At 39.3% G+C, this 26,030-nt stretch overlaps 3 protein-coding genes and 1 long non-coding RNA gene across 6 annotated transcripts in view; 2 read left to right on the top strand and 2 right to left on the bottom strand.

Moving 5' to 3' along the window:
- Positions 1-30: 30 nt before the first annotated feature.
- pdca (phosducin a) lies at positions 31-4,524 on the bottom strand. Of its 2 annotated transcripts, none has more exons than XM_076976922.1 (4): positions 3,186-4,524; positions 2,160-2,214; positions 1,244-1,386; positions 31-1,054 (listed from the first exon to the last, which is right to left on the bottom strand). In XM_076976922.1, exons 1-4 carry the CDS (start codon positions 3,312-3,314, stop codon positions 536-538), a joined length of 846 nt encoding a protein of 281 aa, XP_076833037.1. In that variant the 5' UTR covers positions 3,315-4,524; the 3' UTR covers positions 31-535. The 2 variants fall into 2 exon arrangements, with proteins under 2 accessions (XP_076833037.1, XP_076833038.1); XM_076976923.1 differs by lacking the exon at positions 3,186-4,524 and adding an exon at positions 2,946-2,985.
- A 10,585-nt stretch (positions 4,525-15,109) lies between these two features.
- Positions 15,110-16,780, top strand: LOC143478011 (uncharacterized). 2 transcript variants are annotated; one of them, XR_013121680.1, is made up of 3 exons: positions 15,110-15,287; positions 15,870-16,085; positions 16,273-16,780. It is a non-coding gene; the product is annotated as an uncharacterized LOC143478011 (long non-coding RNA). The 2 variants fall into 2 exon arrangements; XR_013121679.1 differs by having other exon boundaries at positions 15,114-15,287; positions 15,870-16,054; positions 16,273-16,778.
- A 4,630-nt stretch (positions 16,781-21,410) lies between these two features.
- On the bottom strand, positions 21,411-24,793 carry ptgs2a (prostaglandin-endoperoxide synthase 2a). The gene is made up of 9 exons (XM_076976918.1): positions 24,634-24,793; positions 24,365-24,481; positions 24,111-24,254; positions 23,660-23,976; positions 23,459-23,542; positions 23,086-23,332; positions 22,617-22,903; positions 22,358-22,505; positions 21,411-22,221 (listed from the first exon to the last, which is right to left on the bottom strand). The coding sequence occupies exons 1-9, from the start codon at positions 24,692-24,694 to the stop codon at positions 21,809-21,811; spliced, it is 1,818 nt and encodes a 605-aa protein (XP_076833033.1). The 5' UTR covers positions 24,695-24,793; the 3' UTR covers positions 21,411-21,808.
- Positions 24,794-25,683: 890 nt separating this feature from the next.
- Positions 25,684-26,030, top strand: part of pla2g4aa (phospholipase A2, group IVAa (cytosolic, calcium-dependent)) — a 16,361-nt gene continuing 16,014 nt past the window's right edge. The window contains exon 1 of the mRNA XM_076977448.1: positions 25,684-25,909. The gene's annotated coding sequence lies outside the window, so the exon portion shown is untranslated. The remainder of the gene's footprint in view (positions 25,910-26,030) is intronic.

Consider the following 26,030-nt stretch of genomic DNA (forward strand, 5'->3'; position numbering starts at 1 on the left):
AGACTTCTTATTCATGTATCGTTTATTTTCATAGCAGCTGTACAATAAAAAAAAAGTCCTAAGTATAATTTACTTACTTAACATTACTGTGAGTGCTGATACATCAAGTTAGTTTCTATAAAGATGAAGTTTCAGTTTTTTATTAGGTCACTAAATACAACCTGAGAAGAGTGGGGCTGTACTCTGTCTTCAGTAGAACACAATGTCGCACAGATATAGTGTACGTGCATTTAATAATGTGTTTAAATGAAGGATTCGGTGTGTGTTCATCTTTCATATATTCTGTTATCTTTGGTTTAGTTGGTGGTAGAATGTTTAAACCGCTAATCCTGAATGTGGGTTTTGCACTCTTGCTGGGTGTAAATTGCATGGCTGTCAAACAGATGTTATAGCTTGAGATTGGTGCTATCTGGTGATTTCTAAGCATAGCTGGTGTTGCATAAAACAACCTAAATGTTCTGTCTCTCATATTGGGATGTCGGACCAGTTGCCATGGCGTGTATGCCAAATGCATTATATATAGGATCCTTCAGGATCATTCCACCCCAAGGTCTTCGTTGTCTTCAGGACATGGAGCAAAGTCCTTGTCAGGTAGCAGGCTATACCCGTTGAGGAAGTTCTCCACATCGGTGGCAAAGAACTCTTCGCTGAGGTTCTTTGTGATGCAGATGAAGTTGGCCAGCATCTCTCCAGCTTTATACACCAATAAGGTGGGCAAGACATCTTTGGGGAAGCGCTCCTCTGCGCCGGTCGCAGACACCCGGATCCGGCAGAACTTCACAGTGGAGTATTCGGCCGCCAGACAGGTAAGGCAGTTGTTGAGTGCCTCGCACCCCTGGATCTCATCATCATATATGTGCACGATGATCAGTGTGAGGTGGTGCTCCTTCTCGATGGCCTCCAGGAAGGCCTCTGCATTCTCCAGCTCCATAACGCTGTCGAACCTGGGACCGAAGCTCAAGCGTTCGTGCATCTCCTGCATGCACCGTTTGCGATACTTCCTCAGACATCCCTCTTCCCCCTCACGGATCATGCCATATTCTTGCACGGTCATCTGTTTAGGGTGACACCTTTAGTTACGTCACGTGAGCCACACTGGAGAGTCAACAGTGGTCATGGCCGATGGGAAAATTTCTGAAGTGATCTGGTTTCGATATGAAGTTCATTGGGGCAAAGTGAAATGCTTTCGGAGCCTTCGTGTTTTTGGAGATACTCGAGGTTTTTGTGATGTGGACCTACTGACCTTGCGGTTCAGACGTTCATTACCGTCTTTAGTGTTGGAATTGGACATCTGTTGCTGGAGCTCTTTGCTCTTTTCTGGCATACTGTCATGGTCCTCACTTTCTAGTTTGAACCTTCTCCAGTCATGGATCACTCCTTTAGGACCTGTGGAATGCATAAAAAGTGTAAGAACTATGCTTTAGCCTGTAACATCTTTAGCCCTTTACATCATGAGATTATCCTCACCATCCTTGAAGGTAAACGGTAAAGGGATTGACTGTCTCTCACAGTGGGCCGGTCCCAGCCCTCAGGGGAGACACCTATACCCAGACACACCTGCACTAGACCACTCCCTCGCTCACAGTCCACCACCTCCTGACACTCATTCACACACCTTTCCGTTTCCTCAGGCAAGGACTAAACTGTTCGTTGGTTTCTTCACACTGAATTTTCATACTATCTAGTGGACTAAATTACGAGAAGTAATTTAAAGCGCTACGATGCCTTTTGTTTTGTGTATTGTCTTGGTTATGGTAGTATGGACATTAGACGTGCTGCAACCATTCTGGCCTCCTGCTGCATCCGTCCAATAACACTCACTCTCTGCTATTGGTAGTGAATAGTGAATAGCTAGCATATGGGTTTTGTGTACAATGATTGAAATTGCTGTACTTTTTTGGTAGCAAATATAATAAAAGGAAAAACCACACGTGTCTTTTGGATGATAATTGCTTAATAAAGTATGGCGTATAACGTGGTGAAATTCTGCATTTTTGTGTGTTGGATTTTGTCAAGAGGCAGATGATGTTTCCCCATGGGCAACCATCGCAGTTACAGAACCAAGTGGTGCTGTTTCGTTGTGCTGTGTCTCCTGGCGCTTGAACCATCTTAAAGTAGGCTGGTGTCAGGTTCTGGATCTGTCCGTGTCTGTCCGTTACCTGTGTGCATTGCTGGCCGCTCCTCTTCCTCAACAGACATTTTTGTGGACAACACCTAAGGACAGAATCAGCACTTCCTGGGTTTGAATCATTGTTGCACAAGGCTGTAATGTGAAATCATATTATGGTAAAAAAAAATTACACAAAAGGAAATAGGATATTTTGGTTTCTGAATAATTGTCCTTCCTGTTTTTCAATAACCTACTGCAAATATTGCTGCATTTTCAAGGAAGGGATGTATAGTTAGATTATGGATCCATAGAAATAACACAAGGTCATTTCTCACTAGGTGTCCTGAATTCCACAGCGTGATGATGTAACAGTATGACAGTGGATTATGCTATGTAGTATGATGTCATTCAAGCTTATCTGGGTTGAGGAAAGATTACAAGATTATAACGTGTGATGAGTTTGGGTTTCAGTAGGTACCTATGGGCTCTGCGGAAGGGCTGTTGTCTGTAAATAGTAATTATGGTGGTTATATGTGATTAAAACCTGCTGGTCTTTATGGTACCTTGTTGGACAGGAACTAAAAAACAAATGTTCCAGTTGTCCTCACCACATGTAATAGAATATACAGTACTAGGCCACATCCGCTAGGCTAATCATCTCTCTTCTTCTCACATCCTCAAACACAAACGTCAGACCCCAAACATTAGAGATTCTGACTGACAACTGAAATATCATCAGCAAATATCATCAAATATAATTTCACTGGTGTCTATATACTAATTATATACTGCTTTTCCTGCATTTGCCAAAAACTGCAAAGCAGAGGCAACATACCTATGGATATAGATGTCCATAACATTGTGTAGACAGGCACATCTGTATGTGTATTTATATAAATGCATTTTAGTCATACAATCTATTTTAATTGTAGGTTTCTAACTTAATACATAATTTAATACACAGGTTAATGCATACAGAGGAACGGAACAGCATATGTCCCTCAAATTAATAACATAACATAATAAGATTATCAAATTACAAAGAAATGTGTGATCAAATAGCTGTCAGTCTTACCCAGTTTCTTGGTATGGCTTGGTGTGTGGGTGTTGTGTATTCTGGCTGAAACATTTTGAGCCACCCAGACAGAACATCGGCAAGAGCGTCAGCGTGGGTTTGGTCTAATCTGCTTTGAGTATTAGACATGGCCAGGATGGTATCTTGGACAGAATTTGATAGAATGTAATAGGATTACACGAGGGCGATTTAAGCACCTCCACAAGCTAGTCCTGTGAAGAGAGGTGAGATCCCTGATGACAGTTGAAACTGTTTTCTCTTCCAGACACCTTTAGAAACAACTTGTATGTATACATGAAGATGTATTTCTTTGCGAGTGTATTTGCAAAGATGTACAATTTGCATTTGTGAACCTCTGCTGAGGTGTTAGAGGTTCACTAATGCACATACCACGTGATCAGATTGTGATGTAGACATAATGAAAACTGCAGTCTACTAGAGTTAAAGACGTAGACATATTGAAAACTGCGCTGTACAAAGGACTTCTACCTACCTCTACCTCTTTTTCTTTCTTTTCTCTGTCTTTCTGTTTCTGTTTTACAGCTCTAGAAACTGATCCAAATCTGTTTAACCTCTGCTGTTTGTTTTGCGTACTGATGATTGTAGCATCTTTGGGTTTTAGAAAAGCGCTATATAAAAATATTGTTATTATCTTGGGAAGAAACAGAGGTGGCACACAAGTGAGCAGATCTGTAGGGTCAGGGGAGTTTGACAGATAAGAGAAACACCAACACATGACATACACACACACACACACACACACACACACACACACACACACATACATATATCTATATCTATATCTATATATCTGAAATGTGAAATAAAGCACCAGTGGTTAAAGATGTGTAAACTGCAGATGCTACTACACAGTGATAGTTTTCCACTACTAAAATATTTGTGGTAGTTGTACAACAGTGGTGGAGGACAGCCAGAGTGCAGCACTTTGGTGAAACTTGCTTTGCTCAAACCTGATTTAATTCAGTGATTCAAATCACTGATAAATTAATAGTAGGTGTGTTTGAGCAGGCAAGTCAGAAAACGGACTCTGGCCCCATCATTGAAGATGTCTGAAGATCACTAGATGGGGGTAACAGCAAGTTTTTCAGGCTACATAAAAGGGGAGTGGGGCGTGTCCCTCCCACACACTCCTCTTAGGAGCAGACGGTTATTCTCATTCATGTTTACCTGACCGTCAGGAGCTTCCGCCGGCAGAGATGAGTCTCTTTGTGAATCACACTCCCTTTTCAAAACCCTTCGTGCAGGGGTTCCCAAACAAATACTTATTTGTCAACGTGTCCTTGCCTAAGTGCCACCCACAGATAATTGCACAATGCAGTGAAACGTAACTAGTTAGTGTAATGTCCTGTAGAACAAGTTCTAAAAAAACTAAAAAGAACTAAAAAAAATGTTTTAGTTCATTTTACGCTGTTGACTCAGAAATAACTTCCATGCTAATTTGTTTATCGGCCATCAGTGAATGTCTGCAGTCTTCCCAAGCTCTCCCACTGTCACCATACTTGGGTCAGCAGAGGAAATTTTTATTGCTCACATGTTAATATTTGATGTCAAAGACAAAGTCAAATTTATTTAATACATAAAAGATGTACAAAGATGTACAATTTGCATTTGTTAGAGAGTCACTAATGCACATACCACATGATCAGATTGTGATGTAGACATAATGATGCACATACACTTTTTACAATACATGTTGTCACAAAGCAGCTTTACAATCGTAAGGCCTTTCTCTGGAGACTTGTGATTCTCACTTATTTTTCATTTAAAGATCAACTTTGTCACAAGATGTTTCATGAGATACATGAGATACCTCTGAGGTTAAAGTCAAAACTGAAAATTTGGTTTTGAGATCCGGGGAGACCTCTTTCTTGTCTTCATTTCATCTCTTTCAAGACTAATTTAGTATGATCAGAATTACTCAGTAAAGCAATGAAAAAGCTATTAAAACCATTCAAAGGTTACGGACTAAAGCTCCGTAATCCTAATTAAATACATTCAGTTGAATTAAGACAATCAGCTTTGCCTTTAATTCTTGAATCTTTTTTGTTTAAAGAATCTTATTGCATTTATCTTATACAACAGCAGTAGTAAAACATTATTCCCAACAAAACTTTAATTTAATTTTTTATTTTTTAAATGCCGGGTAATAAAACTTAATCCAGGGTAATCTAGAATCATTGACAGTCCAATTGCCTCACAAAAAGTCTAAAATGTTTATATCTAATATTAATTGATATATCAAAAGTGAAATCAACTTAAAATATATATTTTATAATTCTTGTTAAATTGTATCTGGTGTTTTTTCTTATTTAAAGTAAATTTACAAGGTGAAAGTTTCAATGAAAGTTAAAAGTTCAAGCATAAGAAAGAAATTAAATAATTCATGCATTTTTGGTTAATGGAATAAGAATTTTTCTCTTTAGATATGCCTAAAAATAAATTAATCTAAGAAGAATTTCACTTTTCACAAGATTTCATTTTCAAATTTATTAGCAATTAGCTGTAGTCACAAGTATACTGATCTTCATACATTGATCTTCACTCCTACCAGAGCCGTAGTGTGGAACAGACCTACACTTTACCCTGAATAACATTAAAGCATGAGTAACGACACAGGCTAGTCTGGTCTTCCCGGGTTTAGCTCAAATTTGTGTGCGTTTGATTAGATGTCTACCTGGCTTGTCCCGCCTCTCCATATACGGCGAATGTCTGGAGCTAGTTTTGATAGGATGTTTTCCTAACTTGTCTCTGCCTTTCATAAAACAACTTCAGTTCTGATTGGATGTTGTCCCTGCCAAACATTTTCGTCTCATTTTTATGCATTCACGAAATAACGAATGTTTGCCCTTTATGTAGTTTTTATTTAGTTCTCGTTTTCGTTATGAAAAATGGACATTGACGAAACCTATGACGAATAGCTTGTAAACTAAATTAACACTGTTATACATGTAAACGGTTAATGGTAACTGGTAAGGACAATTCTTATTTGTGTTTAGAACATATTAACAGTAATATATTAATGACGAGGTAAATTAATTTACATACCGTCGATATGATAGAGGTAATCTTATCAGTTAGCTAATTAACCAAATACAACACTAATTTTGACATGTTTACAGTATTGTTAATATAAAACCTCCTTTAAAACTGAGTCTAACCGTTATATACATGTTCTCACGTAGCTTAACGCATATTGATGGGCTAACTAGCCGATTTAGTTAGCTAGTGATTTAAATTTTTGAATAATGTTAATGGCGACTTAGCCAACCACCCATGCACATTCCTAGTCTAGAGCCCTGCATACATATCTACATATGTTTCATGACCAAATGCACATACTGAATAATTTTGTTTTTCAAAAAATTCATGAACCTACCTGGCATTTGTATGATTAAAACTGTTGCTACAGCAAACGTTAGCTTATCAACATCACTAGCCTGCTAGCTAACAGATCATTAAGCTATGTCACAAGACTAACAATGGTAGGCTGGCTAAAACGTTTTCTTCTGCAGCATCCATTGAACAAAAATTGCTAAAAAAAAAACAATGCACATACCATCTCTCAATATGTATATGTGTGAACATATAATATGCTCTACAATATGTTTTCAGCTACTTGTATTTCGACTTCCCACCATAGTTTTGACATTCTACATTGACAGTTGTACCAGAAGAATGTGAATTTGAACTGACTCATCCCAGCATTTTTTGATCGAAGGCTCGAGTTCTCTTACGTTTATAATAATGGATTCATGAGACACACTTTCGTCTTTTCTTTGTTCGGAAGATGACGCTTTACAACGAAAGGTGCATTCACATAACGTTAAATTCATATTTGTTAGATACACAACTACCAAGGGAAATAAAATGACCCAGATAAAAAAAGTAATTCACAGAACTCTTAGTCTTTGGGTGACAAATGTTTGCGTTCATATCGAGGCTCCTGTCAAGTCTTATTATTTTAATGAATCTAAACACAATGTTAGATTTTATTGACATCTGTGCTAAAGCTCTGGAAGAGACTTGTCTCCAAGGTCTTGAGCAATTTGAGCAATAGCAGGTGTGACGGGCAGGGAGTGCGAAATAAAATGGAAGCGATCACGCCAAGTCTCAGGAAAAAAAGGGGGTTTAATGAAGAAAGTGCGCAAACCAAAAACATGTGACAAGATCCGAATTAAGGATATAATGACCAGCAGTCAACTGGTACAAAGACAAGACATATATAGACAAACAAACGACCGTCAGGTGAGGCGGATCATAGGCCCCGCCCACCTGAGGGACGAACACAACGCAACAAACACAGGACAACTGCCGCTGTAGACGGAGGCGACCAGCAGGGGGCCCACCGTACCGTGACAGTAGGTAGACGTATGCTAATGTCTCTTATTGCTGGAGAAACTACGGAGACATTAAGGAGATATCCTTTTTGTTGTTGTTTGTTTCCACAAACGTTCCTGTAGTCCTTTGGGGTGTTCTAACGTTACCTAGGAAGCATCTCATAGAAAATACCCTGTCTGCCTTTATATGCCTTTATCTGACAAGCATATTATTCAGACCCTCCAGAAAGTCGCGATCTTGCGATTTGCAACTTCAAGCTAACCCCGCGAATTCAGGGCGGTGTTGCAACTTCAGCCAATCACCGCAACTTTCCCGCAAATTTGACCAATCACTGATGTCGTCTTGATGTGACGTCGACAAACTCCCGCCTTACTTCCGTAAGGCCGAAATATGATGTGATGTGACGTCGACAATAACTCCCGCCGTACTTCCGTTTTGAGGCCGAAATATGATCCTTATGATCCTTACGAGGTTCCCAAGTTACGATTTTTCGTGGTTACTACACATCTCCCATTTACTGTATAAAGCCTCGTTTGGACCTAAGTGGTTCTGCGTTGTAAACGGGACTTGGGCTGTGTTCGAAATAGTCTACTACATACTACTGGCATACTGATCGAGCCCCAAATCAGTATGTCGTATGCAGTATGTGACCAAAATGAAAATTTCCAGTACGCGAAACATACCCGGATGACCTACTACTTCCGCAAAATATTCCAGTACGCGAACAGAGCTATCTTCGTGGTGTACTGCATCCCATCATGCAACGCTACGTTCACGTGACCCCGTAGTGTGCTTTGCTTTTGTCGCATACTGGAAACTGTACTGCATACTACTACGAGGACCAGTATGCAGTATCCAGTATATACTGAGTCCAGTATGCAGTATCCAGTATGTAGTAGTCTATTTCGAACACAGCCATAGTTTAAAGTCAGAGATTAAGTTTATTTATCTCTGATCCATATCTATGAGTTACTAGTTCGCTCTGGCGCCAACCACTGGCGATCGATCTCGATATAATACTTAATTTGTGTCCATTTTACAGGCCGCCCGGTAACAACTTAACAATTAATGTTCGCCACCCCCTCCAGGTACAAATCTCACTTCAAGCGATCTTGAAAAGTTGGCAACCCTGAATAAATAGGTAAATAGATAATTAAAATGGACTACTAAATAGAGGAAACCATACAACATTTACTCCCTATTGTAATGTACTCACAAAAAAGCAAAAACACACCGCAACTTCCATTGCAATTTTTTTTGAAAAACACCCGCAACATCAAACATCAAACAAAACATTTTAGCCCACAACAATCACAAAAAAGGCCTGCGAAATCCTGGTGGGACTGATTATTATAAGATCACAACCCTCATCATGACTGACAGTCTATAAAACAATCTGTTTGGCTTTGGATTTGCAAGGAATGATGGTTATTTTAGCAGCATCTAAATGCCCATCATTTCAGTGTGTAATGTCTTTCCAACCATGAATGTATGGATGGTCTTTCCAGCAGTTTATAATATCTTGCCATCAGTGTACATTTTTTATAGATTTTCACTATGGTGATAATCCTCAAATTCTGCTGTGACCTTATTACTTATTTTTAATTAAATTCTCTTGCTGTCATTAATCAATGAATAACTTTTTGTAACTGTGGGTAAGATAAGATGTGAGTGAGATCAGCACAAGGAGGCCCCACTCTGCAGGGTGTTGGTCAGAAGGTTCTGACAGCTAGCAGGGCTCAGATATGCACATTTCCTCCGTGCACACAAGGTCAAGACAGCGCCTGGCACAGACAGCACGGTGAAAAAAGTCCAGGACGGCTTTGTTGTGTAATAAAGGAAAATCTGAGGAAGTGAAAGTTTAGTTTACTCATTCGCAGAAACCTATGCCAAATACTTGAGTATAGTGATCTCTCTGTGTGTGTGTGTGTGTGTGTGTGTGTGAGTGTGTGTAACTGCATGACTGAGCTCATATGGTTTTAGTCCCAAATTGTTAGGGAAATGACGCACTACACACTTTCCCTGATCTGCTGATCTCATTGTTTTATTGCTTTCGTTGCATGGAAGAATTTCATGAAACAGAGATCAAGGAAGTTCTTTTTTTTTACAGAAAATAACTAGACATATCTGGAAATAACTGGTTTATTGCTGTTTGGGACATTAACAGCATCCATAATACTGGTATTCAGAGCATTTATACTGCATAATAATGTTAAAGGAAAAGTTGTTGTTCTTACAAGCCAGTCAGAGCAAACTAAGCAAAAATATAATTCCCTTCAGTTTGGTTTGGGTTGTGGTGTTGCTTTTGCTACAGAGATGGTGGTAAAAGAGTCAAGGTGCCAGGACTCACCACCACCCATCCATCACCTACTGGTGAGGTATTAATGTTGGACTTCTACAGTATCTACTCAGGAGGTTGTTGAGTGGGCGGGTGCTACAGTGGCATATCAGTGCAAGAATCTTTTTTTTTCCTTCAGGCACATTCTTTCCGTAGGCAGTTTTCTTCATCAGCGTCTCTGTCTGCCCTTGGACTAAAACGTGCCTGAGCACGTCTCCGCCTGCCTCAGGCTTGAAACAGCACAAAAAAAGTAGTGAAAGGAGACACGTGGTCCTGACTGAGCTGGGTCACGTTTCAGCACGTTTGCTTCTGAAAACCATTGAAATACACCGAAACCAAACCTAAATGTATTTCCCACAGAGAGACAGACAAAGACTGTATTTTGCTTTGTCAGTGTGTGACAGCATTTCAGTTTCAGACTGGACTTGCTGTAGTTAACTTGCTGTTTATGGTTTGTGAAAAACCCTTGTCCTACTTGCCCATGTTAAAAAGAAAACATTGCAAATTGCAGACCCACTAGATTAACTTAAAATGACAGAGGTTGGTAATAGACCACATGGTCAAAGTATTATAAAATGGGACAGAAATGTATATCCATTTTTGTTTATTATGTCTATATTTATTTTAGGATTTTGTTTATTTTATTTTACCCCAACACACACACACACACACACACACACACACACACACACACACACACACACACACATAAAGCATGGCTCAGATTAACTCATTCACAGCATTTCAGCATCATGGACTTTTACATCAGTTCCCTGGCACACGACTCTAAAGCCACAATAACTATAAGTATGACTCTGTGAATATTGTACCCATTAGTGTTCTTTCACCATCACCTATGTGGTGTACAGAGTCTCTATAAGGCCCCCAAGCCCTCAGGGTTTTTAGACCGGACCTCTTCAGGATGGGAGGATCACACCCCCGTTTTGTGAATCACACAACCGACTGCAGCTGCCTTTGCTGTAGTTTACTCACATTTACCAAACACACAGTAGCGGAACGACAACAGCTAGCTGGGGTCTCACAAAACACATGAGTCACAGGGCAATTCTGGCTGAGGTCAAATGCGTGACTCTAAAGTGATTGTGGCCGTAGTTGTTGTTGCTGGTAATGCATGCCAGTAAGAGAAAGACTGACAAAGAAGGAAAGGAAAAAAACTGCCCAGCACAGGGACCACCATACGGCACCCAAACCTTCCTTCAGGGCACAATAATAGAATGACAGGAATATATGTTGAAAGTCTTCCAGACAGCATGGGGATAAATGATTCTTTAGTAAAGACCCCTGAAATTTCAGAACCAACCTAACTGATTGAATTACACATGTGGTTGTAATAAAGGACTGAATTGTGGTATTGAGGTTAAGAAGAAACGACAAATCACTTCTTGGAATCCTGTACAGAGCTGACTGTGTAGTCGTATTAGCATGTAGTGGAATACTGGCAGTCTATGGTTGAATTATATCCCATAAAATGATATATGAATGATATATTGTTATACATTCTCATATTCCTGTGTCCTGCATCTTGAATGCTCCTATTACTATCATGTTCCCAGTATATATTCAGAGTCTAGTGACATATGGCGTTTAAAAGTATATTAGTAGTGTAGACTTACATTACTTACAGATGATTTATAGGCAGAATTAAAACATGCTTGGCTTACCTATACATACATACATCCAGTTTTATTGACTTTCATTTTATCTTCTTTATTTATTTTATCTTTTAATCATTTTATCTTTAATTTTTATATTGTAATCATTTAAATTACTATTTGATTTCCTTCAAAACCTTGTTTAAATATTTTCTGTATTATGGGCAACACCTTCCCAAGGTGATAGACCTCGGGTCGTAATAATCCTCTTTCTGTTCCTGTGTAAAGCACTTTGAATTGCCAGTGTGTATGAAAGGTGCTATATAAATAAACTTGCTTTGCCTACATATCTGAAGAAGATCACTAGGTGTTGCTAGGATTACACTCTTCTGTACTGAGGTCAGTGATGCATGCAAGCACCTACAAGCACCTGGGAGATGGTCTGGCTTGCTGGTGGATGTACTGATGCCGGGGTTGGATGTGCCATTGCCACAAGAGGACGTGCTGATGCTCCTACCTGAGGCTCACCATCTGCACTGAAGGGACTGTGACTACTTGGCCGGGGAACAAGGACCTTAACTATAACTGTAAAACCACCTTTTGTCCACAAATACGGACTTGTGCTAACGGGCCGCCCAATGGAGGATTGGTTCCCTTTTGAGTCTTGGTCCTCCCGAGGTTTCTTCCTAATCCCCACCATCATAGGGAGTTTTTCCTTGCCACTGTCGCCTTTGGCTTGCTCATTAGGGATCTGGACCCATATGATTGTAAAGCTGCTTTGTGACAACGTGTGTTGTAAAAAGCGCTATATAAATAAATTTGACTTTGACTTTTTTTTTTTGGGATCTGTCGGAGTTACTCCTCCAACTTCTGAGACAATCAAGCACCTAGTAGCAGGATGCTGTCATATAAGTATACAGAAAGAGAATGAAGTAGCATACACTAACATCTGCAAGGCAGCTGAGCAGAACACCTCAAGTTCATGAGGGAGGAAGCCAGAGACCTGGTGAAGAACAGTACGGCTAAGATGTTGTGGAATCTCCAGACACAGACAGATAATCAAATAGAAGCACAACCAAACATTGTTATAGTAGACACAGATGTGGTGACCGATGTGACAACCCCAAGTGATGGAGACATCTAAAAAATGTAAAATGGAGAAATACATGGGGCTGAAATAGGAACTAGAATATGGAAGGTCGCCTTGAGGGTGGTGGGGGCACTTGGGGCTTTGACCCCTAAGTTGGAGGTGTGGCTCCAACAGATCCCAGGAAAGACAAGATTGTTGGAACCACAAAAATACTGCACCACACCCGCAGTCCCCAGGCCTGTGGTGTAGGGGAAGAAGATAACACCACCCACTGGAAGGGTGAGACAGGATGTGTTTTGCAAAACTAAACCCCTTAAGGGTTTCACAATTGTCTTCTTTGTAGATTGTTATCTGAATATTATCTATTATTTTGTGGTGTCATTATTTATAAAAATGACATTAATTCAAAATCAGTTAATTTTATGCAAGAATGTCTGACCCAGAAAAAGTGTTTAATTGCAGTATCAGGTAAACGTGAAATTTTATCCAAAAATTTATATTTTCTGTTCATGCAAATAACATTGATCAGACTGGGTTTGAAGTAAAGCTGTGAAAATGTAGACCAATAACTATTCTAAAGTAATTAGAGGTAAAGTTGGAGACATGAACAAAAATTTGAGCCAAATGTACCCAGCTAAATTTTCTAGTCAGATTTTAAAATCTGTTTCTAGTCAGATTGGTCTTTTTTTGTCTATTCCAAAACTCAAATGCCATGTGTGTGACAAACCTAACACTGCACATTCCTCAAGAAACACTACACAAAGCATAATGTTTTGGGGTAGAAACATCATGTTGTGGAAGCTTACCTTTGGCGGACAAGGAGTATCTTTGTTAACTTTGAAGGACGGATGGATAATATGAAATATAGGGAGACAAAGCAGGACGATTTGCTTCTGTTAAAATAAAGTTTAAAAAAAGGTTAAAAACTTTGTCAGCAGGACACATTTCTCGCAAAGAACAGAATGGCAATATGTGACACTATTTTAACTGCAGTTTGTGAAACATCTAACAAATATGAACAACCTGGATCAAATCACCCAGGAAGAATCTGAATTTACTCCCATTCAGTGCTGGTTGATACCTCAGCATGCTTAAAGCTGTTATTGCCAAAAAGGACTAATCTGAAGAGACCAAATATTTACCCAGGCAGCATTTATCAGTGTTTAACATTTTTATAAGATGTGCTGACAAAAATGATTTAAGTGCATATTGATATGCAATAAGAATGAGCTGGAACAATATGTGTTTCATTTGTAATCCATTTTAATCTGATAACTAAAGTGGATTTAATGCATTTGCAAACCATTCTGTTTTGTGTATAAAAATAGTTCATTTAATAAAGAAAAGACTTTTTCTCATCACAATACTGTTCATGTTTTAGCAGACAGGCAGGCGGATTTTTAAAGGTGAGCCACAACCGTCTCTGTTGTTTCCCACGGCTTTCTGTTCAGCATCACCTGTGGAACCCGTTCATGGTACGTCAGTGTCTAAATTCAAGATGACTAGCGTCTTGCTCAGTATCAACTCATATGCCACTATCTGAGTTCACTCTGGGGTGTCTGTGGTGTCCTGGAAGAAAAAACAAAGATATTATCTCGTTCCTGATGTCAAAGGTGGCCTGAGGGCAAGTGATCTATCCAAGACCATTCATGACCATTCACACTGTTTCACACAGGGCATAATCAGCTAATCACTATGGTGACCGGCCAAAGATGTTTTTTGAAGGTGTGATATGTAAAACTGAGTCAATTATCATTTTTCACACAGTGAACACGGAGGTTACTCAGCAGTGACATTGCCTGGGGAATATCTCTATGGGAATGTGTTGTGTGTGGGAAAATATGTGAATGTGTCTGTGTGACTGTTGCCATGACATTCTGTACTCTTTTTTTTTCTGGTGAGACTTGCTATACATGTCACCTCTATGTGGGTTGCCATAGCATTTGGGATTTGTTTAATTTCCATCCTATATTGCCAGTAAGGTCTATTCATACTTTAACGCTGTACTAAATACACAGAGTGTCATGTATTTTTGTGTAAAGGTTTACCTGGTTGGTTCAGGTGTGTAAGTTCACAATGCTTACACACAGTCCACAGTGAATCATATTTTGTAATAAAATTCAACTGGTTAGGAGCTTCACAAGTGGAATTTTTTTTACATAAAATTGTAAAAATGTCGACTCAGTGGGAAAAGGGCTATTTCTCATCCGCATGCAGCCTGGCTCAACGCCACGTCTGGCTGGGTGAAGAAGAAAGAGGAAAGACCAGAGACAACGCACCCAGAGCAAACCAGTCCTGCTCAATCGTCACGCCAGTGAGCCTCATGCAGCCATTATGAATGAGGTTTCATGTGCAACAAGGGTATGACTGGGGGAATATCTATAGGCCCAGACAAGGCTTAGCTCTTTACTACATATTTATAGCTTTCTTATCTGCACTATGACTACTGAATGAATGTAAACAAAATTAATCATAATTTAAATAAACGTACATATCTGAACATAAGAGCAGTAAACAATCTACCTTGTTTTATGCAGAGCCCTATAGAGAGAGAGTCGCGTCAACTCCGTTCACTCCAATGGACCAGTTTTTTACAGCAATGGCGGATCGTGGAGCCTGTCAATAGTTCCCGGAAGTTAGCAGCAAATACGAGCAGCGCAGTCAAACTGGAGCAGTGGACCATCTGTGATACACTTTTACAGGTTAGTACGCTTAAAAAATCAGATTGTGTATTATAAGGACATCAGAATCAAATTAGCATGTGCATTAAAATGTGAATTAAAGCATTTTAGTGAATTATCCACCTCTTAATAAGCAGATTTAGGGAACTAAATCTATGCTAAGACAACGCGAATACGGTTAGCGAGATTTCACATTAACGACCGACAGCCTATTAATTGTAAATTCCTCTCTTAATGCCATCTCACCTAAACGCGATGTTTTTGCGGGGTAGCTATAAGTATTGGTTAAATATAACATTTGAGTGTGATTGTAGAGTGTGTTGGGTCGAGGAGGTGAAATTAGGATATCCATTTTGGAGTACCAACTAACGTTTTATTTCCTTTTATTTTATTTATTTATCCCTTTATTTATTTTATTTTCCTTTTTATTTCGTTTTATTTATTTTAATTTTATTTTATTAACGTATTTCCTCAGTTTTTGAAACTGCTGGATATAAAAGACGTATACTATTTAGTGTGATTAAGTTTTAAATATTCTATCACTTAAAGAAATAATATAATTATTAGGAGTTCATACTTATTATACCTGTGTCAACACTATAGCTGTGATCAGCAGCTATGGGCCCTGTCTTTACAGGTCCAGTGGTGCATCGTAGTGCAGGGGGGTTCCTCTTTCTGAGTGCGGGGTGATGCACAAATATGGTGGGAACAGCATCTGCTCTCAGCCTAGTCTTGCCCTGTTTGGTTCTGATGAACTGGTCTGCCTCAAAATGTGCCTGCAGAGTGATGTGAGTTTACTCCTCACACATGACAACTCAGGTTTGTCTACCCATATACATATCCCATAGTGGGTGAATACACAGTATTAGAGAACACTTACTGGATACGTATACACTCATTACACGTATAAAAAACAACCAAGGATGTGCAACAAGTTCAAATTCATATCACATCAATACTCATAATAATCATTTTCTCCTGTCTTTTTCTCCTCTCTCTCTTTAAGCCAAAGAACCATAGGGGATTCAATGGAGCCTGCAACTAGATAGCACCCTCACCCTGCACCTGAGTCTGTCTGGAGTCTTAGATTTTTTTTTGTTCACTATTCTGTATTTTAATAAATCAGGCATTAAGCTTTCCAATAGTGTGTTTATTGTGAAAAGTGCAAATGCAGTGTTTGATGATTACCTCACATATATATTTGCTGTTGTAATCTTTAGTGAGGGTAAGATTGCTCCTGCTTAGTTGAGACAACCATTTTTTTCTCCTCTCAGTATCAGTGGGGAAACCATACATTTTTGCTCGATTGGAGCATCCCCATGCAACACAGCAAACCATGGTGGACACTACACAAACAACATGGAGGAAAGGACCCAGAAAAACTGCTTGACATGATATTCATATTTGAGATTATTAGAGATTTATTTAATGAATTAATTGCTGTAAATAAGTGTGTATTAAAAAGACAAGATATATATATATAATTTATCTATGTATTTTAATATGTCATATACTGTCTGGATGTAAATGTGTAATGTGTTTTAATGTACTCTTTTAAAGCATATTTCTGCACAATGAAGTCAAAGAAAATTTTCCTTCTGTCAGAAAATGTACATTAGTCATTTAGATTACTTAGGTCACCAATACCATGGGATTACAGAAATTACCATGAATGTTAGAAAATTAATCTCATCTGAATTTCTCACCCCTTCCTGTCCCTCTAAATATATAAATGAACGTAATATATAACAATTATAAAACAATCAAAGCATTAAACAGCAATGTGCTCTAAAATTAGCCTAAAGTTGGTCGTTATATGTTCACAATAATCCTCAAATCGCAGTTCTGTCTCTGTGTTTATGCGCTCAAATTGAACTTCCTGGAACTATCTGAAGCCTCCGTGAATCACGTGACCATCAAGCGTTTTGAACTTCCGTTGTCGCGACTCTCTCTCTATACGGCTCTGGTTTTATGTAATACACTGATTTTCTGGTGTGGAATGTATAATGCAATGTATATGTGCAATTTCTCAGTCTAAAGAGTCTCTCCATACTGGTTTCCTTACTGGTTATATCACACCCAACTCATTAAAGCAGGAAAAATGAAACATTTGCCTTCTAGTATGTTTCTGACTGTCTCCTACCATATGATCTGAACATCAGAGCTTCTGAGGTATCTTCCCAGCAGCGGAGCTAGGAGAGCTGTGGTGCTGTTCCATTGGCATACATGCCTTTCTAAGACACAGTGCCCGGATGGTGGGAGGTATAATCAATCAGAGATAAGCAGCCACTCCTCACCCTGGCGATCCAGTGCTCGGTTGAGCCGAGCCGTTAGTGACTAATCCCTCTCTTCCTTCTCAGCTTGAAATGAGCCTGGTGTTCCTTCTCAGCCTGTTTCATGCCGTCCCTCCATTATGTGATTAAAGGAATCACCACACCATCAATTACACGCATTCCTTGAGTGTTAAATATTACAGGATCCAATAATGTACCAAACGTGACAGTGCATGTGTGCTGTGTTGGGTATTGTGCAGAGAGGGTGGGTCAGGTCCTGTCATTTCACTGCCTTCTGAGAAAATGGACTTAGCATCACTGGTTAAGCTCCCTAAATTTGAGGCAGTCTGAGGGTCGGTTGTTTCTTGCTTTATAGGCATTGGAATAGCCAGGCAAGTCTTTCAAGGACCATGTCTCAATAAAGGTTCTGTCACGAAACACATTTGAACACTCATTTATTCTTTTAAATACTAGATATTTGTTACTCTGCCTAACCTGTTTGGTTGGGCTGTTGTTAGGACAAAGTCAGCCCGCATTACCTCGACAAATACTGTGCCAGGAATTACATAACAGAATTATATAAGCTCATTAATTACCATTATAGCCTTGAGCCATGGTGAATCCCAAACTTTAAAGCTGTGAAAAAAGTTGTCACGTTAATCTCCGTTATCACTTCATATAATTTTGTGGGATTTTGTCTATATTAGTAGGACACTGAGAATGGTCATAGACTTCAAACCTTGCATGTATGAGATTGCTTATAACAGCAGTGCTCTGGTGGCCATAGCTTAAGCATTAATAGTCTAACATAGCAGGTTCCTAACTGTATCAAAGAATCAACTTTTTTGTTTTCCTTACTGCATGTGTTTGTGGTTTCACACAGTTCACACAGCAATGATATTAAAGTAACAATTATTCATTAATTACAATTAATTATGTTTTTTATATTAATGTAGCTGTAATGTAGTCAGGCACAAAGGTGTCTAAGATGTTTACTTGAACTTTAAGGTGTCTATCAAGGTAACTTAATCCAGACAATGACATTGACACACTATTATTGTACTATTGTAAAAGCAGTATCTGAGTACAAACTGTTACTTCATCGTAATAAGCAATAAGTAACCAAATAGAAAGTTACATACCAAGACTTTGGGAGGTGGCAGTGTCAAAAATACTAAATTTACAGTACATGTAGGTCAGTCATTTCATGCTTCAGCCCACTGTAACTAAACGAACGTTGAAACTTCCAGAAAGTCTGGGTGTCCACGCTTGAGTGTCTGCTCCTGCTTCCTGATCTGGAGCAGCACTTTCCATATTCATTTTCCCTTCCAGTAAATTTTATATATTTGATTTTCCAGAAAGTGCATTGTACTGTATGTGTGTTGTATGGAAAGTGTGTTGTTTCTACTTTCCCACACCACACATACACACATCGACCGCTCTCTGTTTTTTCAGCTTTCACTACATGAAGTGGAACAGGATTTCTTGACTTGGTCATTTTCCCATAAGAAACAGGAAAGGCCAGCAGAGAATCGTCTCCAAACAGAGCCTGTCTTTCAGACTCAAGAACCAGCCAACTCCTGCTGTGTTTGGAACCAAGTTCTCATACTTCAGTGAGGGACTTCCAAAAATCAGTTTATTCTGGACAGTTACAACAAAAGAAAACTTTACGTAATAACAGAATCCCTTCTAACTTACAGTCAGCACTGAATCATCAAGGTACCAAAGTTTTGGGGGAAAAGTGTATTCTGTAATGATTTGTTACAATGTATCATTAAAGAGGTAATCAGCTAGTATGAAATGAAATTACATTATAAATTTAATTAATTACTTGAACTGAAATTACAGTTTTTTACGACTGCTAACATGCGTTTGTCACATTTTCAAAACTCTAAACACAGTGAACACAACATCAGTCTTCAGTGGCTATACAATTAGTACAATTCATGTTGTTTTTGCACAAAATGCAGTCATTTTACATGTTTCTATAATGCTTACATTTTCTATACACACAAGGTTACCCAATAACAAAATTCTGGATAATTTTTGTCTTATTTACAAATGCTTGCACACAGCATGTCAAAAATGAAAACTTAAGCTTCAAAACCTTAAATATTTTATAAAATGCAAAGTTCTGCAAAAACAAAAGAGCTGAAAAGCTATTACTGTAATACACATTTTTTGCACATATACATCAATGAAATAAAATGAAGTACAGTAATGTACCGGGTCAGAGAGGAGCAAATATAACAATTTGTCCTGCAATCTCAAGTGCTGGTTTGGTCCTTCACAAATGCTAGATTGGTCCCTATAACAGTGACCTCCTTCTTTCGTTTTTGAATGAACTCTACCAACAACTGGTTCCAGAAGCAGAAAGGGAACAGGTGGGAGGAAACACGAGGACATTTGTGATGGGACGATGTAGCATTCTGTCATTCTCATGTCATCACAAACTGGTTTATAGACCATCCAAGAGTGATGTCCCTTTTCCTCCCGCCCATCTCACCTTTCCTCAACCCCACTAAGGAACTTTTTTCAGTCTGGAGGTTGAAGGTGTATGATCATCGGCCCCATGACCAAATGTCCCTCCTGGATGCAATGGATCCCGACTGCAGAGACATTTCAGCTGAAGACTGCCAGGGGTGAATAAGACATACCAAGCTTTTCTATCCCAGGTGCATGGCAAGGGCCACCATCAGATGTGATGTGGATGAAAACATGTGGCCAACTGCTGAACATCTAACAAGACTGTTCAGTTTTGTATCCTGTTTTCCCCCTTGTGTGGCTTTTTTTGTACATGTGTATTTTTACACATATGGGACCATGGCTAATTATATTTACAATTACGGTAATAATTTTTTGGGTTAGGCTACAATTTACAGTAATGTCCCTAATACAGTAAAATATAACTTTTACTGCAAAACTGTTACAGACTCCTTTTTGTCTAATCTACATTCCATATAGTACCTAACAGTAATGCGAGCGGACCGCTGCCCAGGCTAGTGAGAAGTAACAGATCTCGATAGATCACGGTTCTCGGTGTAACACCTGTTAACTTAACAAGTCAGTAAGCGATTGGCTAAGGCAGCGTTATTGTAGCCAATCAGAGCCAGTGTTTTTACACGCGTGCTGAAGCACACGACACAAACGGAGAAGAGACAGAAATGGCGAGTCAGGAGAAAGCCGAAGAAAAATTAGCATTTTCAAGGTGGCGATATAAACATTATTTAAGAAAATACTTGAAGTTCCTGAATGTCTACCAGACTGGGTATTTGAATTATTTAATTAAGAATAGAGGTTGTATTGTTAAGTTTACTTCTGTTGTGAACAAACAGTTGTCTCAGATTGAGAGAATTTAATTTTATTTGATAGATGTAAATTCACTTTATAGTGTAACTGTTTACTATATATATTTTTTTTTACAAAGATTTGGGATATTAAAGGATTTTATACTGCACTGGTCTGTGGATGTGCAATAAATATCAAAAGTTAAACACCTTTCTGATCTACTCATTTCAACTGACTGTAAAAACTGCTTTTTCAAAAAAAATCCTTATTCATTGGCATATAACTTTTTATTTCAACTGTAACGCAAATAGTTACTTTCTCTGGTAACGAGTTACTTTTATTATAGAGTAATTCAGTGACTAACTCATTTACTTTTTTGAACAAGTAGTGAGTAACTATAACTAATTACTTTTTTAAAGTAACGTTCCCAACACTGATCACAAGTATTGGGAAACGCTTGTTAGCAGTCATAAAAAACTGTAAATTAAATCAATGCTAAAAAGACAAAGCCTATAATATCCTGGCTCAAATTTTTAAGTTGTGTGACAGATGTGCTGTGCAGAAAAACTGGCAAAACAAGTGCTATCTTTTCTCAATAAAGAACATTTATTGAGTAAAATAATTAATTGAAAGTCCAGTGTTACTGAAAAACAAACACAGGATTTTAAAATGTGCCTTCAGAGTAAATGTCTACTTTTGAATTGAATTTTGAATACACCATTTGCCAGACACAATAGGTGTTAATTGTACCCTAGAAATGCTTCTGTGTAGGAGTCTTACAGTCCTGCTGCATGCCAAAATGCAGAAGGTAAACAACACAAAAAAAATCAAAATTATGATTTTTTTTACAATAAATAAATAAATACATGAATAAATAAATCATCAAATAAAACACAATACTTTAAATACATTTCAATTCAATAACACTGGCTGCAAAAAATGAAAACAATCTAAATCTTTCAGTGGTCCAGTATGCTATGTTTAAAGCTCTGACGTCCTTTCCTTTAGTAAAACGGTTGGACTAATACCACTATTTATAGAAGAGGTAGAACTCAAGTTAACATTTGTTAAACTGTGAACCTTTATATCAGGAACTTTGAAAGACACCATAGGGCAAGGTCCTTTAACGTTGAGGCAAACCAGCTTTTTCAAGGAGGCACTGTTGACAATCTCAAATCCCACTGTGCCACCAAACGTACTGGGCATCCAATACTGAGGGGAGCAGATGGGGTTTCCCAGTAGTCCTTTGAGAGAATAGGGGGCTCCCATCTCCACCATGGTCTCCCCAAACACTGCACCGGACCTGGGCTTCTCCACCAGCAAACCAGTATAGAACTCCACAGAGTCCACATCTCCATACAAGCTCTCCAGTTCTGCTGCCAGTTCCTTATCTCCTAAAATTCCCATCGCAAAGAGAAATGCAGATTAATAATTAATTGCTTGATAAATTATTGCAGATTAATTATTGATGTAAGAGGAGGTTTTCTGCTGGATTTGTCATTACAAGCCGTAAACAAGTCAATGCCTCACCTGTCATATCTTCAAATGATCTGTAAGGCCTCATATTGAAACGCTTTCTATAGGCATTGAAGGACTGGTACCGTGTCTCTCTGTTTTGCTCCAGAACCTTTATAGCCATTCCCTGCACTGCTGGAGGCAGGTTCCTTCCACCAGATATCTACAGACATAAGATGCAAATCAGATAAGGATGTCAATCAAACTAAGAGCACCACCAATTAAAAGACATTTTAATTAATCAAGTGGGATAGATGGGAGGGGGGGTACCTACCCTGCCAGCTCTTTGCTTGGTGAAGGACTCCACCAAGTTGCTGATTCCATGTTCCATGACTATGGAATTGTTGAAGAAGAACTGGGGGTATGTGTACATCTTTTCCTGAACCTGAAAGGCGTCGGGCAACAGCGGGTGCCAGTGGTACAAGGTGTTAAACTCGGACGCAATGCGGTTCTGATACTGGAACTTCTCGCTGAAGAGGAGCTGAGGGTCAAACTTCAGCTTGAAGTGGTAGCCACTCAGGTGCTGCACGTAGTCCTCAATCACGATCTTGATGGTCTCCCCTGAGGAAAGAGAGCCAGACACAGTAATGAATCTCCTCATTTGGAAGGTTCCACCAGACTTCACTTGAAGGATTTAGAAGGTTTTAATAATATTTAAGAATTTATAAAAAGTCAGAATATGAAGCATTTTAAAATTAATTCTCATGACTCCTCACAAACAGTTTGTCTGGGTTGTTCCTCACCAATCAGAATGAGGCGAGTTGTTTGGAACAGGTGTTCATCGTCCCAGTCTGGATGCTCCTGCTTCAGGACATCACAGACGCGGTTGTGTTCTCTCAGCCAGATGGTGGCATACATCATCAGACCAGGGACGAGGCCGAACGCCTCATGGCCTACAGCAAACCGGTGTTCCTCAGGCACATGGGGTGGATAGTGCATCTCTGCCTGCACCTCTCTAACCAGAGGGGGGTACAGCTCGCCATCCACAACCTGCGTTTTCAATATAGTTTCAGTCAGAAGGACTCCTGTAGTCAACTGTCTTTCACGTATAAGAAAGATGTTCTTACAGAGTTGCAATGTTAAAAAGGACCAAACAGTTGGTAGATTCTTTTGTACCTGATATTTTAGCTTTCCATCCTTAAAAAGTCTCAGTTTGTGCTGTCTCTCCAGTGTGTCTCCATAAACATGACTCAAATCCACCTGAAATGAGGCAGAATGACATGTTAAGCCATCATTTCATGCAAGACAGGCCTGAAAGAGAATTTGCTTTGCTTCATTCAATACTACTGCACTTCAAGGACATAGAAGGGCACTTACTCCGTGACCCAGGGCTTTGGTGAACGCTGGTCCTTTCTTCATGTCTGACTTGAAGAACTGGTGTGTAAAGTGTTGGGCAAAGAAGGCGAACATCAGGCTAGTGTCCTGTGGGTCTGGGATGAAGCGCCGTCGTAACAGGACCTTCTCTACTACCAGCTTGGCATCAGGAAGTGTTCTGGCCCCTGTGTCCGTGGAGCAGTGCTTGGGTAATGGAGGCAGGGTGCGGGTGTAGTAGGACAAATTAGAGAATGCCTCCCAACTTTTGTAGCCATAATCAGCATTGTAAATTGGTGGGCTGTCAACCAAATTTGACCTGGCTGTAAAGTACGAAGAAAACAATTACAAAAACGTTAATGCAATTATTTAGCATCTATTTGAAAATTATGAGGAAAAACTAGACAAAAGTAGAAAAGTATTTTTGTATATAATAAAATGTATTAATTTAACATACATGTGAGGACATAGCGCATTATAGCGTCCCTCAGAAAGGAGATGTTGTTTATGATGTCCCAGATCCATTTGTAATGTGTCAAAATGTAATGCACGGTGTTTGGATTGGGTTTCAACATAGATGCAATCCACGTGGAAAGTTCCGCTAAAGAGAACATAGAAAACATAAAACGGTGTTAAGATAAAAAAAAGTTACAATCTATAGAGTCCTTCTGGCTTTACAGAACTTTATATCAACTGTTTCGGGAGACTTACGTGTGGTACAGTTCTGGTCGTAAAAGCCTGTTCTTGTGCAGTCACACTCGTACGAGTCTGAGCCTTTAGAAACACACACACCTCTGTTCTGACAAGGATCCGCGCAGCAGGGGTCCACTGTAAAGATAACACAATTCAGAATACATAAATAACAGAATACATAGGAATATAAGATAAAAATACGAAAAAAGGTATTATAAAAAAATAAAAGCACAAACTGCATCACTACGCTTTTAAGAAATAGCCTAACTGCAGGAAAAATAACTTACGTCCATCGCAGAAAAAGATTTTCAAGTTTACAAGTAGTAATAAGCAAACAGTCTTATTCATTCCAGAAACGTTAACTAAGCTGGACTCTTCTCTTAATAGCGAGTGTGCTCTCACTGGTAGTGCTGCGTCTTCGCTGTGTCCTGTGGGCTTTTTAAATCACATCTGGTGTGTCGACATCTGCCACCCCCCCCCCCCCCCCCCCCCCACACACACACACACACACACACACATCTCAGCCCTTTTTTGTTCTTTCCGACAGCAAATGTCGTCATTACGATAACGAGGTTTACTTTTCAGAGTTTTAGATGAGACATAAAGGTGTTTATCGCGCCCTCTGCTGGTCAAGGCAGCGTGATGACGTTATCGTGAGCAATACGCGGACCAGCAAAAACTTGTTATTTCCAGAATAAAATTGGTGGACAGTAGCTATAGTAACTGAATATGATATTTTGTGACAGGACAGTTGCCATTACTAATTAATAAATTAATTATAATTAATACATGAATTAGAATTAATAATTAATACATTAATTATTTATTACTTTTTCATAAATACATTTGTTATGGCCCATAAAACGTGTATAGACGTACTTCTAAAATATACAGTGTATACTAGTTGTGTAGTTGTATATGGCTTCAGAAACATCCCTCTTCTTCGTCCAGCAGCAATGTAGTGAGGAAACTGTACTTTCAGTGGAATCACTTTTCCATACTGTACATAGACATAGACATACTACTGGGAGAAGCTATGGGTGATAGAGACACTCTGAAAACATCTGGAATCTGTGTGGAAAACACATAATGAACCGATTTTTGGAAGGAAGCTAAATCATTGTAGAGGAAAACTCGGTCATTGTTTTAAAGTGATGGATTATTACTTTGAACGGCAGCCCTTTCCTCGCGCGCGCTCAAACACACACACACACACACACACACACACACACACACACACACACACGTCACGCACATGTATCAAACGATGGCAGTTTCATTTTTAAGATCATTTCAGGAGTTCTGTAACAATGTGTTGATACGCATAAAATAAAATAACCAGCTATGAGAGACTTTCATTCAGTTATTTTTTCATGGAGCCATATATAATATGCAGACGTGAAACCACCTATTGTGTTTGGAAGACACCCAGGGGCGGGCACCGATAGCAGGCAGGCGGAAAAGTAGCTGCTCCTACTTCTTCTCTCCTGCCTCGACTTCGAAAGAATTTGGTGACGGAGGCCCAGGAGCGAGCGGGGGACATGAGTGTGAGCCGCGGGGAAGGTAGGGCTCGTCGCGGGGGACATGCGCTCAACAGAGGTGTGAGGGAACCAGATAAGTCGCATTCTGTGAACTTATTTACAGTACTTTCATTTAAACCCAGCAGACATTAGTCGCTATTATG

The sequence above is a fragment of the Brachyhypopomus gauderio genome, chromosome 16 (assembly GCF_052324685.1).
Source record: "Brachyhypopomus gauderio isolate BG-103 chromosome 16, BGAUD_0.2, whole genome shotgun sequence".
NCBI classification, from domain to species: domain Eukaryota; kingdom Metazoa; phylum Chordata; class Actinopteri; order Gymnotiformes; family Hypopomidae; genus Brachyhypopomus; species Brachyhypopomus gauderio.

What these genes read in the sequence shown, in the direction of transcription:
- pdca (XM_076976922.1), bottom strand. Translation starts at nt 3,314, where the DNA reads ATGTCTAATACTCAAAGCAGATTAGACCAAACCCACGCTGACGCTCTT. An exon ending in GCGGCCAGCAATGCACACAG is followed by an intron (nt 1,387 to 2,159) that starts GTAACGGACAGA and finishes TGCATTCCACAG; the next exon opens with GTCCTAAAGGAGTGATCCAT. An exon ending in ATGAACGTCTGAACCGCAAG is followed by an intron (nt 1,055 to 1,243) that starts GTCAGTAGGTCC and finishes CACCCTAAACAG; the next exon opens with ATGACCGTGCAAGAATATGG.
- ptgs2a (XM_076976918.1), bottom strand. Translation starts at nt 24,694, where the DNA reads ATGAATAAGACTGTTTGCTTATTACTACTTGTAAACTTGAAAATCTTT. An exon ending in AACTCGCCTCATTCTGATTG is followed by an intron (nt 22,904 to 23,085) that starts GTGAGGAACAAC and finishes CTCTTTCCTCAG; the next exon opens with GGGAGACCATCAAGATCGTG. An exon ending in ATCATTTGAAGATATGACAG is followed by an intron (nt 22,222 to 22,357) that starts GTGAGGCATTGA and finishes TGGGAATTTTAG; the next exon opens with GAGATAAGGAACTGGCAGCA.